Genomic DNA, 14,738 nt, shown 5'->3' with positions numbered 1-14,738 from the left:
ACCAGTTTGTAATGCATTGCAGAAACCTTAGAGTCATAGAGTCATAGAGTAATACAGCACAGATAGAGGCCCTTCGGCCCATCGTGTCCATGCCGGCCATCAAGCCCTGTCTAATCTAATCCCATATTCCAGCATTTGGCCCGTAGCCTTGTATGCTATGGCATTTCAAATGCTCATCCAAATGCTTCTTAAATGTTGTGAGGGTTTCTGCCTCCACAACCCTTTCAGGCAGTGAGTTCCAGACTCCAACCACCCTCTGGGTGAAAAAGTTCTTTCTCAAATCCCCTCTAAACCTCCCTCCCTTTACCTTGAATCTATGCCCCCTAGTTATTGACCCCTCTACTAAGGGGAAAAGCTCCTCAGCATCCATCCTATCTATGCCCCTCACAATTTTGTACACCTCAATCATGTCCCCCCTCAGCCTCCTCTGCTCCAAGGAAAACAAACCCAATCTGCCCAGTCTCTCTTCATAGCTGAAGCGCTCCAGCCCTGGTAACATCCTGGTGAACCTCCTCTGCACCCTCTCTAACGCGATCACATCTTTCCTGTAGTGTGGCGACCAGAACTGCACACAGTATTCCAGCTGTGGCCTAACCAGTGTTTTATACAGCTCCATCATAACCTCCTTGCTCTTATATTCTATGCCTCGGCTAATGAAGGCAAGTATCCCATATGCCTTTTTTACCACCTTATCCACCTGTTCCGCCGCCTTCAGGGATCTGTGTACCTGCACACCCAGATCCCTCTGACCCTCCGTCTTGCCTAGGGTCTTACCATTCATTGTGTATTCCCTTGCCTTGTTAGACCCCCCAAAGTGCATCACCTCGCACTTTTCCGGGTTAAATTCCATTTGCCACTGTTCCGCCCATCTGACCAACCCATCTATATCGTTCTGCAGACTGAGGCTACCCTCCTCGCTATTTACCACCCTACCAATTTTAGTATCATCCGTGAATTTACTGATCATACCCTTTACATTCATATCCAAGTCATTAATGTAGACCACAAACAGCAAGGGACCCAGCACCGATCCCTGTGGTACCCCACTGGCCACAGGTTTCCAGTCACAAAAACAACCTTCGACCATCACCCTCTGCCTTCTGCCACTAAGCCAGTTTTGTATCCAATGTGCCAAGGCACCCTGGATTCCATGGGCTCTTACCTTCTTGTGAGTCAGTGTTTTGTGTTAAGAAGCAACTGGTGTTCAGCAAATTAATACAGAACTAACAGGCAGAACCACGATACCAGTGGTTGACTCACTGTATATATTTTTGGATTATTGATTTAATTGCTAGCAGTGAATGTCTCAGTTTCAGAGTCTTTTTGTGCGACTATAAAAAGATTATCTTCTAGCTCTTTCACTCAACAGCAGCTCTGTTGCGTTGCTGACCTTTGAAAGAAAGTTCAATCCAAATATACTTAATTTTAACAGATTGTAACTGTGATGGATGAGAAAACCATTGAGGCCATTGAACAATATGGCAATGGCAACTTTTCAAAATGGAACCTTTTAGATATCATACAGAAAGAAGTAAGTTTACAAAAACCAAACACACAAACAACAATAATTAAAATGTTATAACCTGCAGGGCATCCCCTTTGTCATAACTATTACCATTCCTGATTACCTTGAAAAATCATGTAATAGTAATGTTACAGAAAGACTTTATTAACAGGCAGTCTGCAAGCAAGTCTGGACCACCTTGATGTGCATTTGAGTAGCAGGTCATGCTCACAGAATATGACAATACAGCATACATCCTCTGCATATCATATATCCTTACAACATTATTCACAGTAGAGTAACTCTCTACCAAGCACCTTACTTCCATGCCACCCCCCCCCCCCCCCCCCCCCGTTTCTACCTGCAGGTTTCAAGAACACACATTGTCCCTTCTATTCTGATGTGATGACCACCCTTACTTGTCAGCATTTGTCAAGCTTGGCCAAGTTCAGGGAGGGCTATTCAGACTGGCTTCTTTTCCCTCAGCTTCAGGTCCCTCAGGGCTCAATTTCTATGGCTCCACTCAGGATTCTCTGCATGCTCTCTCTTCTTTCAGACACTGAGGGATCTTCCTCATGGTTCTCTTCTTACTACCTGAAGGTCTACTTGCGTTGAGCTCTTATCCTGGTGGCCCTTAAACTCAATTTCCATGGCTTCACCAGGAGAGAGATTTTTCTAATCTAACTGGCACAGACCCTAATTTGCATATTTAAACAGCCTCTCACCTGTTTCAGGAGGGTGGGTTGCTTGCACATTCACAGGCCCACCTGAGAATTACAGGGGCAAGGACCTGATGTTTGAAGGAGACTAACAGGAGTTTTGGACTCCTTTCCCCCACAAGGATTTAGACTCCGTTTACCCCCAGTACAGCCATATCTCAGCAACCCCTAATACTTCAAAACCCGCTCCAATTCCTGCTGGACTACAGTATCTCTCTCCTCAGACTTCCTCCATTCCCCACTCTGAGACCCCAAGACCCCCTCTCAGTACTCACAAAGCCACATCCCCAGCAATCCTGAATCCCATAAAAGCGCCCACTGCTCCCAGACCTTGAGAACACCTTTATCCCAAATGTAAAAAGTCACACAACACCAGGTTATAGTCCAACAGCTTTATTTGAAATCACAAGCTTTCGGAGCGCTGCTCCTTCTTCAGGTGAAGTGGAGAAATGCTTCCAGCGCTCCGAAAGCTTGTGATTTCAAATAAAGCTGTTGGACTATAACCTGGTGTTGTGTGACTTCCTACATTTGTCCACCCCAGTCCAACTCCGGCATCTCCACACCATGACCTTTATCCCAGTTCTCCTAGGTCCCAGCACCCTTTCCCAGTGCTCCCAGAACTCAAGCCTACACCATCGTTCCCAGAACCTTCCTCTCCAGTGTTTCTGGAACCTTGTGAACCCCTCCCAGTGCTCCCAGACCCGGGAAACCTATCTCAAAGTACTACTGGACCCTGAGATTCCATTCCAGTGCTGCCAGACCCTGGAATCCCACCTCAAAGTACTAGTAGACCCTGAGATTCCATTCCAGGGCTGCCAGACCCTGGAAACACACCTCAAAGTACTACTAGACCCTGAGATTCCATTCCAGTGCTCCCAGACCCTGGAAACACACCTCAAAGTACTACTAGACCCTCAGATTCCATTCCAGTGCAGCCAGACCCTGGAAACACACCTCAAAGTACTAGTAGACCCTGAGATTCCATTCCAGTGCGGCCAGACCCTGGAAACACACCTCAAAGTACTACTAGACCCTGAGATTCCATTCCAGGGCTGCCAGACCCTGGAAACACACCTCAAAGTACTACTAGACCCTGAGATTCCATTCCAGTGCTCCCAGACCCTGGAAACACACCTCAAAGTACTACTAGACCCTCAGATTCCATTCCAGTGCAGCCAGACCCTGGAAACACACCTCAAAGTACTAGTAGACCCTGAGATTCCATTCCAGTGCGGCCAGACCCTGGAAACACACCTCAAAGTACTACTAGACCCTGAGATTCCATTCCAGTGCGGCCAGACCCTGGAAACACACCTCAAAGTACTAGTAGACCCTGAGATTCCATTCCAGTGCGGCCAGACCCTGGAAACCCACCTCAAAGTACGAGTAGACCCTGAGATTCCATTCCAGTGCGGCCAGACCCTGGAAACCCACCTCAAAGTACCACTAGACCCTGAGATTCCATTCCAGTGCTGCCAGATGCTAGGGCCACCACCGATGCTGATAAGTCAGTGTCCCTGGTAATACCACTTTGCATAATACCCCTATTCTTAGAAACCCTCCACACACAGGGAGCAACACTGCAGGAGGTCTACTAGAAAAATAAATACAAAGTGGTTGCTGACCCTTTTCAAATGTTATTTGTTTTGTATCCTAGTTTCAATGTTGTGGATATTACAATTCCACAGATTGGGAACAGAATGAACTGATTTTATCTGCCAAGATTCTGCCTTGCTCATGTAGCAATTATACTGTAGCATATTCTACTTCCCTCTGTAATGTCACAGAGAGCAGCTACATATACCCACAGGTAAGGTACTAAAACAGTTTCAATTTTTCCATCACTATCAACTGTAGCGAAATATAGTATGTTTACATATTTTAAATATAATTTCAGAATATATCTATATATTATATACAGACAGATCCAAGGCCTAAAAATTTTTTCAACTCCTTGGGCTCTTCTTCCCCCTTTAAGCTTGTCCCCTTTTCATGTCTCATTGGCAGTGGTGGGCTCTCTTGGTTGTGGGTATGCTGGCGGGACCCCCCCCCCCGCAGAGGTAAAGACCCCTGACCCAGGAAAAGGTGGTCAGAGTGGCGACTGGGAGTCCTGCCCCACCCCCTCCGCTGGGACGTGGAAAATCCTGGCCTATTTCTTGCCCCCCAAGGCTCATGGTATGCGCCTATGAAGACAAAAAATATGTACACCCCTAATTTACCATATTGGCAAATAAGTATATTTATTAAAAGAAAATCTGCAAATTTGCAATTCTCAAATCTAAAACCTTTATTATACAATTAGCATTTTGGGGATGACTCCACACTATGGTAAGATAGTGTTCGGGGTGATTGGAATACCCATATGGAGCAAACAGGTAAAGAATTGAATAGTAAGAACATGCCAAGTGAAGAAAGACAATTCTGTGAAAGCAGTGGGATGTAACTATTGCATATTCACACCTACTTTTTTTAAAAATTAACTATCCCTTGCAGTGGAACTGCCAAGTGTACCCTGCTCTGAAAATCCTGCTGCTGGAAATTATGTCGACTATACTGAGACATTTCCAGCCTTTCCACCATCTACAAGGCACAAGTAAGGAGTGTGATGGAATACTCTCCACTTGCCTGGATGAGTGCAGCTCCAACAACACTCAAGAAGCTCGACACCATCCAGGACAAAGCAGCCCGTTTGATTGGCACCCCATCCACCACCTTAAACATTCACTCCCTCCACCACCGGCGTACCGTGGCTGCAGTGTGTACCATCTACAAGATGCACTGCAGCAACTCGCCAAGACTTCTTCGGTAGCACCTCCCAAACCAGTGACCTCTTCCACCTGGAAGGATATGGGCAGCAGGCACATGGGAACACCACCACCTCCAAGTTCCCCTCTAAGTCACACACCATCCTGACTTAGAAGTATATCGCCGATCCTTCATCATCGCTGGGTCAAAATCCTGGAACCCCCTCCCTAACAGCACTGTGGGAGTACCTTCACCACACGGACTGCAGTGGTTCAAGAAGGCGGCTCACCACCACCTTCTCAAGGGCAATTAGGGATGGGCTATAAATGCTGGCCTTGCCAGCAACACCCACACCCCATAAAAACAAATAAAAAACATTTATACGGCGGCAGTGCTCTATTTGTTGTAAAACAAACCTTTATGACATGGTTTTTAGATTTACATCTTAGTTTTATTTCAAACTACTTAAAAATTAATTTATAATGCAGATTTCATTTATGATGTGATGTCACCATTTCTTCCTTATCTCTATGCAAATATGGCAAAAGTGCGTTCAAAAATATGGCAACATCATCCTTCGAAATGTTAATAAACCTTTGGTGCCCAGCAAAATTTTCTTGGATACAGTGATGACTCAGTACAAGCACTTCCTAATACTCACATCGACGTTGTTTTCTGTTAAAGCTAGAATCCAATATTGATGTGTTGAGTCAGTCATGCAGGTTAAAATCAGCCTCTCTGTAGGAGTAGCCAGGGCATTCACCATTTCTTGGTTAAGGGACATGTACCCAAGCCTCAGATTGGGGGAGGGAGTGCATGGGAGCTAAGCAGGGTGCCAGTGCTCTGATTTGCCTCCCTCATTATAGGGAAGTACCTGACCTCTGTTTCCCACCACCCCTGCAAGCAGAGCCAAGACATGAGAAGCAGCCATGTGTGGAACTGGGAACAGGCTAGTCAAGATGACAAAGATAATGGGCTGGATTTTGTCATTGGGGCGGGCTGGGGTCGTGTCATCCGCTTTTCGTGTTATCCACCCGATTCCAAATCGATGTGGGAGATTGATGTGATTTTCACATAATTGGGCAATTGAGTTCCAGCGTGTGGGAACCCATGGCCCAATTAGTTTTTTCGGTCTGAAACTCGCCTTCGATGATGTCATCATTGCTGCTGCATTTAAGGTCTGCAAGAAGCCTTGCTTCTTCTACAGATTGCCAACCTTTTGGCCTTTGCAGTGAGAGGGACACGGAGGCAGAATGAGCAGCGGGAGACCTAAGTCTGCTCCCAGATTTGATGACGTCGCCCTGCAAGCTTTGGTGGAGGGAGCAAGAGCTAGTAAGGAGGTGCTCTTCCCTTCTTCAGGTAGGAAGAAGCCTCCCCAGCAGACGAAGGCTGTGTGGATCCAGGTGGCCCAGAAGGTCAACTCGTTGTCGATGATCCGCAGAATCTGGCTTCAGTGCAGGGAGAGGTTTCATGGCCTTCTGTGCACTGGAAAAGTGAGTATGACTTTGCCATCACTCTCAATCTGATCCCCATTGCCTCTCCTCACCAGCACTCAGCTTTAGCAACCTCTTCCTCCACATCCCACTTGACACTGACATCCCTGCACCCTTACCCATTCCCCCTCTCTCTATCGTCATATTCACCTAACTATTCGACTATGCAGCCCTCACACTCCCTATCACTGTGATGCTATGAAAACAACTTACAAAACACAGGGAGGGCCCTTGGTCTTGCCAACTCACTCCAGCTTTGTCTCCTTCTAAGCATCTATGCTATGGATTCTCTACATGCACTCCGTCATTCTCACTCAAACTCCACTTGTCTCCCTCATTGCAGGAAAAGAGAGCTCACAATAAGAGGGAAAGAGCGAGGACAGGAGGAGGTTCACCCTCAGTAGCCCACCTCACCCCCTGGGAGGAGGCGGTCCTGGAGATCATGGGACTCGAGGACGATGCGCAAGTGGGGGACGGACAGATGGGTGCATCAGAGAAAGCTGGTGACAGAATAGTTTTTCATCTCTCTCATTGACATTGCATGAGTCGCTGATAATGATTCTGAAGCTCTAACAGATGGACTTATGATCATCTGCAATATGCAATGGGCATGTAACCTTGGCCTCACATCTCTGACTCTTTCCTTTACTCCCCCACAGGACCATCGCAAGCACCTGTCCCCACTAGCCAGGAGGAACAGCCTGAGCCTCCAGACTCTTCAGAGGAAGCTGCAACCTCTGAGGGCACAGCGTCAGCAGAATTCAGCCAACCCAGCACCAGCGCAGACACAAATGTTGCGTTTGCAAAGATAATCCAGAGACCGTCAGTGAGTTCAGATCATGCTGCTTTTAATATGGCTGCCATACACACACACTTCCAGGCACCAGCAATCGAATACCTATACACAATACAATGATCACAGCACTATCAAACTCCATGTGCTCAGGCCAAGGCAATCGAGTACCTATCACCAAATGTCAGACATAACATTTCCTCCCCCCTCACAGAATTTCAAACATGAAATGTAGTGACAAAGTCCTGTAGGTGGCCAGGGCGAGAACGTGTACGAACAGGCTGAGGTGTGGACTGGTGAGGAGCAGGCTGAGGCACAACATCTGCTTGAGGGTTGGCTGGCTGAGCCACATGTGCATCCCGCCACTCTGGGGGTAAGGCTTGGGGGTTAGGTCCGTATAATCCCGCATCAGGGAGTGCTGGCACCTTCCGAAGGCGGCTGGCATGCCACCGAGAGCCGTCAGTGAGGCAGAAAGTGGCTGGTCCAAGTTGGCGGCTGATTTGGAGAGGGGAGGACCAGAATGACGCCATCTTATTATTGCGGTGAGGCCTGCGGACTCTGACCCAATCGGAGACTGAGATGTTGGGCGCCTTGGCCCTCTTCGACTGGTCGAAGTGGAGTTTCATCTTCTCCTGCTGTCTAGCGACTGTGGCTTGAGCCGGTGGAGCAGGGCTCTGAGCTAGCGAGGGGCGGAGCCTGCCAAGGGGCAGCATGAGCTCACGGCCTAGCATGAGGGATACGGGTGAGACCCCTGTAGTGGAATGCTGGGAGGCTCTGTAGTGCAGCAGTGTGTGGAGGAGGGCCTTGTCAAATGCACACCCCTGGGATAGGTGTGCTCTGAGGCCATTTTTCAGTGTCTGGTTAAAACGCTCCACCCCCCCATTTGACTCGGGGTGGTAGTATGCTGTGCGAATGTGACGGATGCCCTTGCTCTCAAGGTAAGAGGAGAGTTCCGAAGAGACCATTTGGGGGCCATTTTCTGTGGTGATGGCCTTTGGATGCCCCCAGCGGGAGAAGAGGGACTCAAGGATATCAATGATGACCCGAGAGGTGACGGAGCCCATGGCAGTGACCTCTGGCCATTTTGAGTGCAGGTCATAGGTCACCACTAGGAACCATTGATGGTGGGGGACACCATGGATCTCCCCGCAGACGTCCAGCTGCAGGTGCTCCCAGGGCTGAGAGGGCCAGGCAAGGGGTTGCAGGGGTGGGGGAGCTTGGTGGCCAGTCTTGCCACTTACAAGGCAGGCTGCACAGTCCTTGACCAGGGCCTCGATTTCCCTGTCGATACCTGGCCACCACACTAGGTCTCGGCATCGTTGTTTGAGCTTCACTATGCCCAAGTGGCCCTCATGCGCCATGGATAAAACACGCGCACGAAGGGCACTTGGGATCACAGTGCAGAGCCCACGTGCAACACAGGAGTCATTCCAGCAGGAGAGCTCCTCTTTAACTCTGGAGTAGGCAGACAGTTCCTCAGGCACCTTGCGAGGCCAGCCATCTCTGATGAAGGCGCACAGCTGGGAGAGGGCCGGATCCTGTTCAGAGGCCTCTTTGAGCTCCTGGAGAGAGACTGTGGTTTGGAGAGGCGTGTGCAGCATCTGGACGATATCCTGTTCCACTTGTTCAGACCCGACGAGTGGGGCTGGGGCAGAGACAGTGCGGGAGAGCAGATCTGCAACAACATTGTCATGTCCTGGTGTGAACTGGAGACTGAAATTGTATTGGCGGAGGCGGTCAGACCAGCGGTGTAGACGCAGTGGTCTGTGGCCCGTGCCGGATGTCAACAGCAGGGCAGTGAGAGCCTGGTGATCGGTTCGCAGGGTGAAGGCACGGCCATACGTGTACAGGCGCCACCGCTCACATGCCCAGACGCACACCAGCGCCTCACACTCGCCGACTGAGTACTTCTGTTCGGTGGGGCTAAGGGCTCGGGAGGCAAAGGCGATTGGTTTCTCCACTCCATTCTGTATCTGTGATAACACCGCCCCCACAGCTGCAGCAGATGTGTCGCAGGTGACGAGGGTGGGGCTGGCGACGTCAAAGTGAGCCAACACTGGAGGCGATGTGAGCTGCGATTTGAGGAGGCGAACAGCTTCCGTACAGGCTTGTGACCACACCCAGGGCTCATCCTTTCGCAGGAGCTGGCGCAGTGGGGCTGTGGTGGCTGAGTACTGGGGCAAAAACTTCAGGTAGTACCCAGTCATGCCAAGGAAGGAGGCAACCTGTGCTGCAGAGTTCGGTTCTGGGATGCTGTGAATGGTATCCACGTTTGACTGGAGTGGGGATATACCGTCAGCCGACAACCGAAACCCCACAAATTCGATCTCTGAAACAGCAAAGACACACTTTTCGCCATTCAGTGTGAGCTTGTGTTTTGCTAGAGCTGTGAAAACTCTGTGAAGGCGTTCGTCGTGAGTGGAGGTCGAGGGCCCATGCACGACGATGCCATCCAGGTAGATGACCACCCCAGGAATGCCCGCGAGCACAGAGGGCATCACCTTTTGGAAGCAGCTGGGTGCAGAGCTAAGTCCAAATGGCATCCTGGTGTACCGAAAGACGCCAGCATGTGTCACAAAAGCAGTGAGGTCCCTGCTGCTGGGGTGGAGGGGAACCTATAGATAGCCCTGTCGAAGGTCCAGTTTCGAGAACAGGATGGAACCATAGAACTGCGCTGTGAGTTCCTCTGACGTGGGCAGTGGATACTTATCGGGGATTACGGCCTTTTTCACTGCTCGAAGATCGACACAGACGCGTAGACCACCTGACTTTTTCGTTGCGACCACCAGGTTGGAGACCCATGGGGAGGCATCAACTGGTTCGATGATGCCGGCTTCCAATAGCTGCTTTAGTTCAGCTGTGACCCCGTCACGGAGAGCAAGCGGGATGCGGCGCAGTGGCTGAATGACAGGGGTAACGGTGGAGTCAACCATGGGCTGGTGGGTGAAGGCAGTCAGGCAGCCCAGACCCTCGAAGAGTGCTGGCCATGTTTGGCGCCATGGTGAGGCGACATGCAGAATCGCAGACCCGCCGGTGTCCAAGAGAGAAAAACCCAGGTCAGTGAAAAGATCCAGTCCCATCAGGTTAGCTCCTTGGCGTGCCACATGAAAACAAAAATCTGGCATAACTTTTGTTCCATAGTGTACTGTGAGGTTGACTGAGCCCACTTGTCCAATTTTCGAATTACCATACCCGCAAAGGTTAGTGGAGGGCGCAGAGAGTGGCAGGGAGCTGAAAAAGCGTTTGAATGTGTCCACATTCAGCAGTGAGACGCTGGCACTGGTATCCAACAACAGCGGGATGCACACATCATTCAGGTTAATTGTGCATGATTTGAAAACCACTACTGGCCCAGAGCTCACGTTGTGAATTATAGTGCTTGAGGACTGAGAGTGTTCATTTGTAGCAACCGGGGCAGAGCGGCAGACATTGGCAAAGTGATTTTGTTTTCCACAATTGCGACAGGCTTGGCCGCGCGTGGGGCAATTCTGCGCTCTGGTAGCATGTGAACGAGATCCGCAGTTTCCACACTGTTGCCGCGGTAGCGCGCGTTGCTGCCGTCGCGCGAGCATTACCGTGTCAGAGCTGTCGGGGCCGAGGGCGCTGTCACTGGGTGTGTGTGCTAGTTTCGCTGCACATTCGGCTGCAGACTCCACTTGAAAGGCAATGTTGACTGCCTGTGACAACGACAGATCGTCGGACTCGAGTAACAGTCTTTCACGCACTCTCACGTTGTTTGTGTGCTCTATTAGTTGATCATGCACCATCTCATCTTGTAATGCACTGAACTTGCATGAGCTAGCTAACCCCCTCAAATTAGCCACGTATTGATGCACTGACTCGCCAAGGAGTTGGTGACGCTGTCTAAAAATGAATCGCCGCAGGAGGGCACTTTGTGGGGCAGAGAAGTGTGTGCTTAACAGAGCCACAGCTTCATCATATGTTTCGATTGAGTCTGCTGTGCATAATGTCCCAAGAACACACTGGCCCTCCGCTCCCAAGCAATGGGATAACAGTGCCTTTTTCCGAGCCGTACTCACAGTTTCTAGTCCAAGAGCAATGAGGTAGGTTTCAAAGGACTGTAACCAGCGAACCCATGGGATCGGGGGCTCACCGGGTAGTGCAAGGAAGGGAGGAGGTGGTGGAAGAGAGATTTCAGCCATCCTTGTCGACAAATGTCAGACATAACACCAGCATCAGCACCAGCGCAGACACTCACACCTCGGTGGGACCATCGCGAGATAGAGTAGTGTTGTCACCTGGTGTATCACAGCTCACAAGTGAGCATCAGCAGATTGTGGAGACAGGGACAGCAGTGGAGAGTCATAGTCGGAGGGCGCAGGACTCTCCCAGCTCGGCTCAGCTGCATGTCGACCCTTTGCCTCTGGGTCCATCCAGAAGAACAGCGGTGCTGGAACTCCAGGAACAGGTGCAGGAGTCTCTGGCAGGTTTTGTCTCCAGGGTCACTGCGAGTGTGGAGCGAATGGAGGAGTCCATCGCGAACATGAGCAGAGCCTTTGTGGAGTAATTGGCGCATGAACGCAGCACCACGGAAAGGATGGCAACCTCCGTGGAAAGGATGGCTACAGTAGACGAGAGGATGGCTACGGCCATGGAGGAGCTAAGTCGCCAGAGTGTAGAAAACATGGTGAGTGTTCACAATAGACTGGCATCTCTGGAGGAGCGATGGTCAGCTATTGAATAGAGAAACCAGACCTTCATGGAAGTCCTTCTGAGTAGGACTGCCAGTGCAGATACGGGTCCCCATGGCCCCCCTGATGTGCAGCAAGGTGCTGTCAAGCCACTTGCAAGCGCTGACGTGGACCTGACCCATGAGAGGGATGTTGGTGGCAGAGAACAAGGAAGTGGGGGCTCCTCTCCAAGCGCTCACACTTCCATGCCACTGCAGAGCCCTCGGTCAGAGCCCCACCAGAGTCCCCACCCAACTGAGATCGGCATCTCAACCCCTGCACAGCCGCAGGAGCAGCATACTGCTGCCGAGCCCTCACAGGTTCACCACCCCAGAGGACGCCCGCCAAAGGTGTTGCGACAGGAGCAGCAAGAAAGTGAGCAAGGGGCCTCCACATTTGCCACAGGGGAAGCACCACATAGGAGCACGCGTAAGAGAAAGATACTGCACAAATAGTCACAAGGGTAGTCACTTGGGTGAAATGTTGTGGTCATTTTTAAAATGCCATCACTTGCTTATTGTAAATAAAAATTCTAATGGCAACTGTTGCAGTTGTGGCGTGTGTCACTTCGCAAATGGAACTTCCACATTGAGGGCTTAGGATTACTTGCAATTGTCCGTATGGTGGTCAGAGTGCTAGGAATCCGCTGGTTCTTGTCCATTGTCGATGCCCTGGTAAGAAGCTGTGAGGCAAAAGTGTTTGATTAGCTAGGCTAAGCAAATCTGTCCAAGATGAGTGCGTTCCTTGCATCCCAGGCAGCAATGTTCTCGCGTACTGCTGCCGCTGGTTGATGGGCCTCTGCATGATGTTCGTTTTTGCTCTCCTCCTCCTCCTCCTCCTCATCCCCCTCCTCCTCCTCATCTGAGGAGGATATGTGAGGAGCCACTTGGTCCTCAGGAATCTGCAAGCCACGACGCTGTGCCATGTTGTGAAGTGCACAGCAAACCACGACGATTCTGGAGACCCTGGCTGCTGAGTACTGCAGGGCTCCACCTGATCTATCCAGGCATCTGAAGCGTATCTTCAGCATGCCGATGGTTGCTCAATTATGGATCTGGTGGAAATGTGGCTGGAGTTGTAGTGCTCCTCAGCTTCATTGGATGGGCTCCTCAACGGTGTCATTAGCCATGTCTTCAGGGGATAGCCCTTGTCTCCAAGTAGCCATCCGTTAAGTTGGTCTGGTGGACTGAAGAACGGAGGCACACTAAACTGGCTCAGTATGAAGGAGTCATGACAACTGCCAGGGTACTTGGCACAAACATGCAAAATGTCCTTCTTGTGGTCACACACCAGCTGCACGTTGAGGGAGTGGAAGTCCTTGCAGTTGACAAAAATACCTGGATTACGATGGGGTGCCTTAGGGGCCACATGTGTGCAGTCAACGACGCCCTGCACCCTTGGAAAGCCTGCCAGATTAGCTAATCCAACCGCACGCACCATGACACTTGCTTGATCCTTGGTGAAATGGATGTGATTGTGCGCGATGGCAAAGAGGGCATCGGTTACCTGTGTGATGCAAGTGTGTGCGGCCACCTGGGAGATGCCGCTGATGTCTGCTGCTGATCTCTAGAATGAGCCTGAAGCAAAAAAGTTGAGTGCGGTGGTGACTTTGACGGCCACTGGTAAGGGGTGTCCACCTGCTGCTCTGGGCGCCAGGACTTGCTGCACCATTGCGCAGATGTCACCCACTACCTCTCGCGAAAGTCGGAGCCGCCTTTGGCACTGCTGCTCACTCATGTTGAGGTAGCCGACCCTGTGCCTGTAGACCGTGTTTGGGGGGTATCTCCTGCGCTGACGGGCTTCCATGGGCTGGCGCCTTCTGGCCTGTGCAGCTTCAGGTGGGTGAGCAACAGCTTGGCGCTCCTGTTGTTGCTGCTGCTGTTGTTCGTGGTTCTGCTGGTGCCGCAGCTGGTCTTCATCCTCAGCTGATGTCCAGAAGGAAAGGAAATAAATGCCTCCCATGCTTCTGGTATATGCCTCAGTTGAGGAAACATCAGTCAAGGTGGCGAGAGGGGTTTCCCAGGAGGTCACACTGGAGATGGGTGTCAGGCTCCAAACTTCCACAGCTGTGGTTATGCCTTCTAAAAGTTCCCCCAGACCTGAGACAACAAAGTCCTGCCACCTGCAAATGATGACTGATCAAATCTGGAGCTGCAGCTGATAGCCAGCAATCCAATTGTGCTCCCGCCAGGTTTCACCGTCGTGTTTCAGAGGAGATGTGAATCAAATGGGAAACATGTTAAAATCAGAAAGGCCTCTGAAAATGGGATTATAGAGGCAATTTAGTGATTGTTAAGGGCCTTAAGGGTCCAGGCGGGACGGAGACGGGATCAGAAACCACGCATTTGGGAAAATTGCTTGGAGGCGGGATGGAAGCGGGGTCGGGCCCGCCTGCCACTTTTTGCAATTTTAACACCCTACACACCTCCATTCCCACCTCCTCAGGCCTGGCAAAATCCAGCCCAAAGTATTAAAATTTTGGCTGTTAGTTGGCGATTGTCAAGATTTGTTTCTATCTTTCATTTTACAGTTAGATTCATTGTTTTAAATATATAAATGGTCCATCCAGTGTATAGCATAACCAATGACACAACTTATCTTACAGGGCTGTCGCACAGAAATAAAACAATGGCTTGATAACAGCATTTTTACTATTCTCAGAACTGCTGTTGCTCTCCTCCTAACACAGGTAAATTAAATCACTTTTGAATTCAAATGTCTGGGCTTGTGCTTAAGTTAATATAGTTATAAGTTCATCTCAATAAAAAGTGAACATGTTGCTCAGTTTACTGA

The 14,738-nt window shown here is 50.3% G+C and overlaps 1 protein-coding gene across 5 annotated transcripts in view; it reads left to right on the top strand.

Annotated features, from left to right (window-relative positions):
- Window positions 1–14,738, top strand: part of LOC147106311 (CD82 antigen-like) — a 156,379-nt gene that overhangs the window by 50,574 nt on the left and 91,067 nt on the right. For all 5 annotated transcript variants that reach the window (XM_086009302.1, XM_086009300.1, XM_086009299.1 and 2 more), the window contains exons 6-8: window positions 1,433–1,531; window positions 3,881–4,033; window positions 14,551–14,634. In XM_086009302.1, coding sequence (XP_085865428.1) covers window positions 1,433–1,531; window positions 3,881–4,033; window positions 14,551–14,634 — 336 coding nt within the window. The remainder of the gene's footprint in view (window positions 1–1,432; window positions 1,532–3,880; window positions 4,034–14,550; window positions 14,635–14,738) is intronic.

Source organism: Somniosus microcephalus, chromosome 16, assembly GCF_052327205.1.
Source record: "Somniosus microcephalus isolate GS21.2 chromosome 16, FLI_Smic_1.0, whole genome shotgun sequence".
NCBI classification, from domain to species: domain Eukaryota; kingdom Metazoa; phylum Chordata; class Chondrichthyes; order Squaliformes; family Somniosidae; genus Somniosus; species Somniosus microcephalus.
Note: the sequence above shows the minus strand (reverse complement) of the source record. Positions and strands in the feature narration are given on the sequence as shown.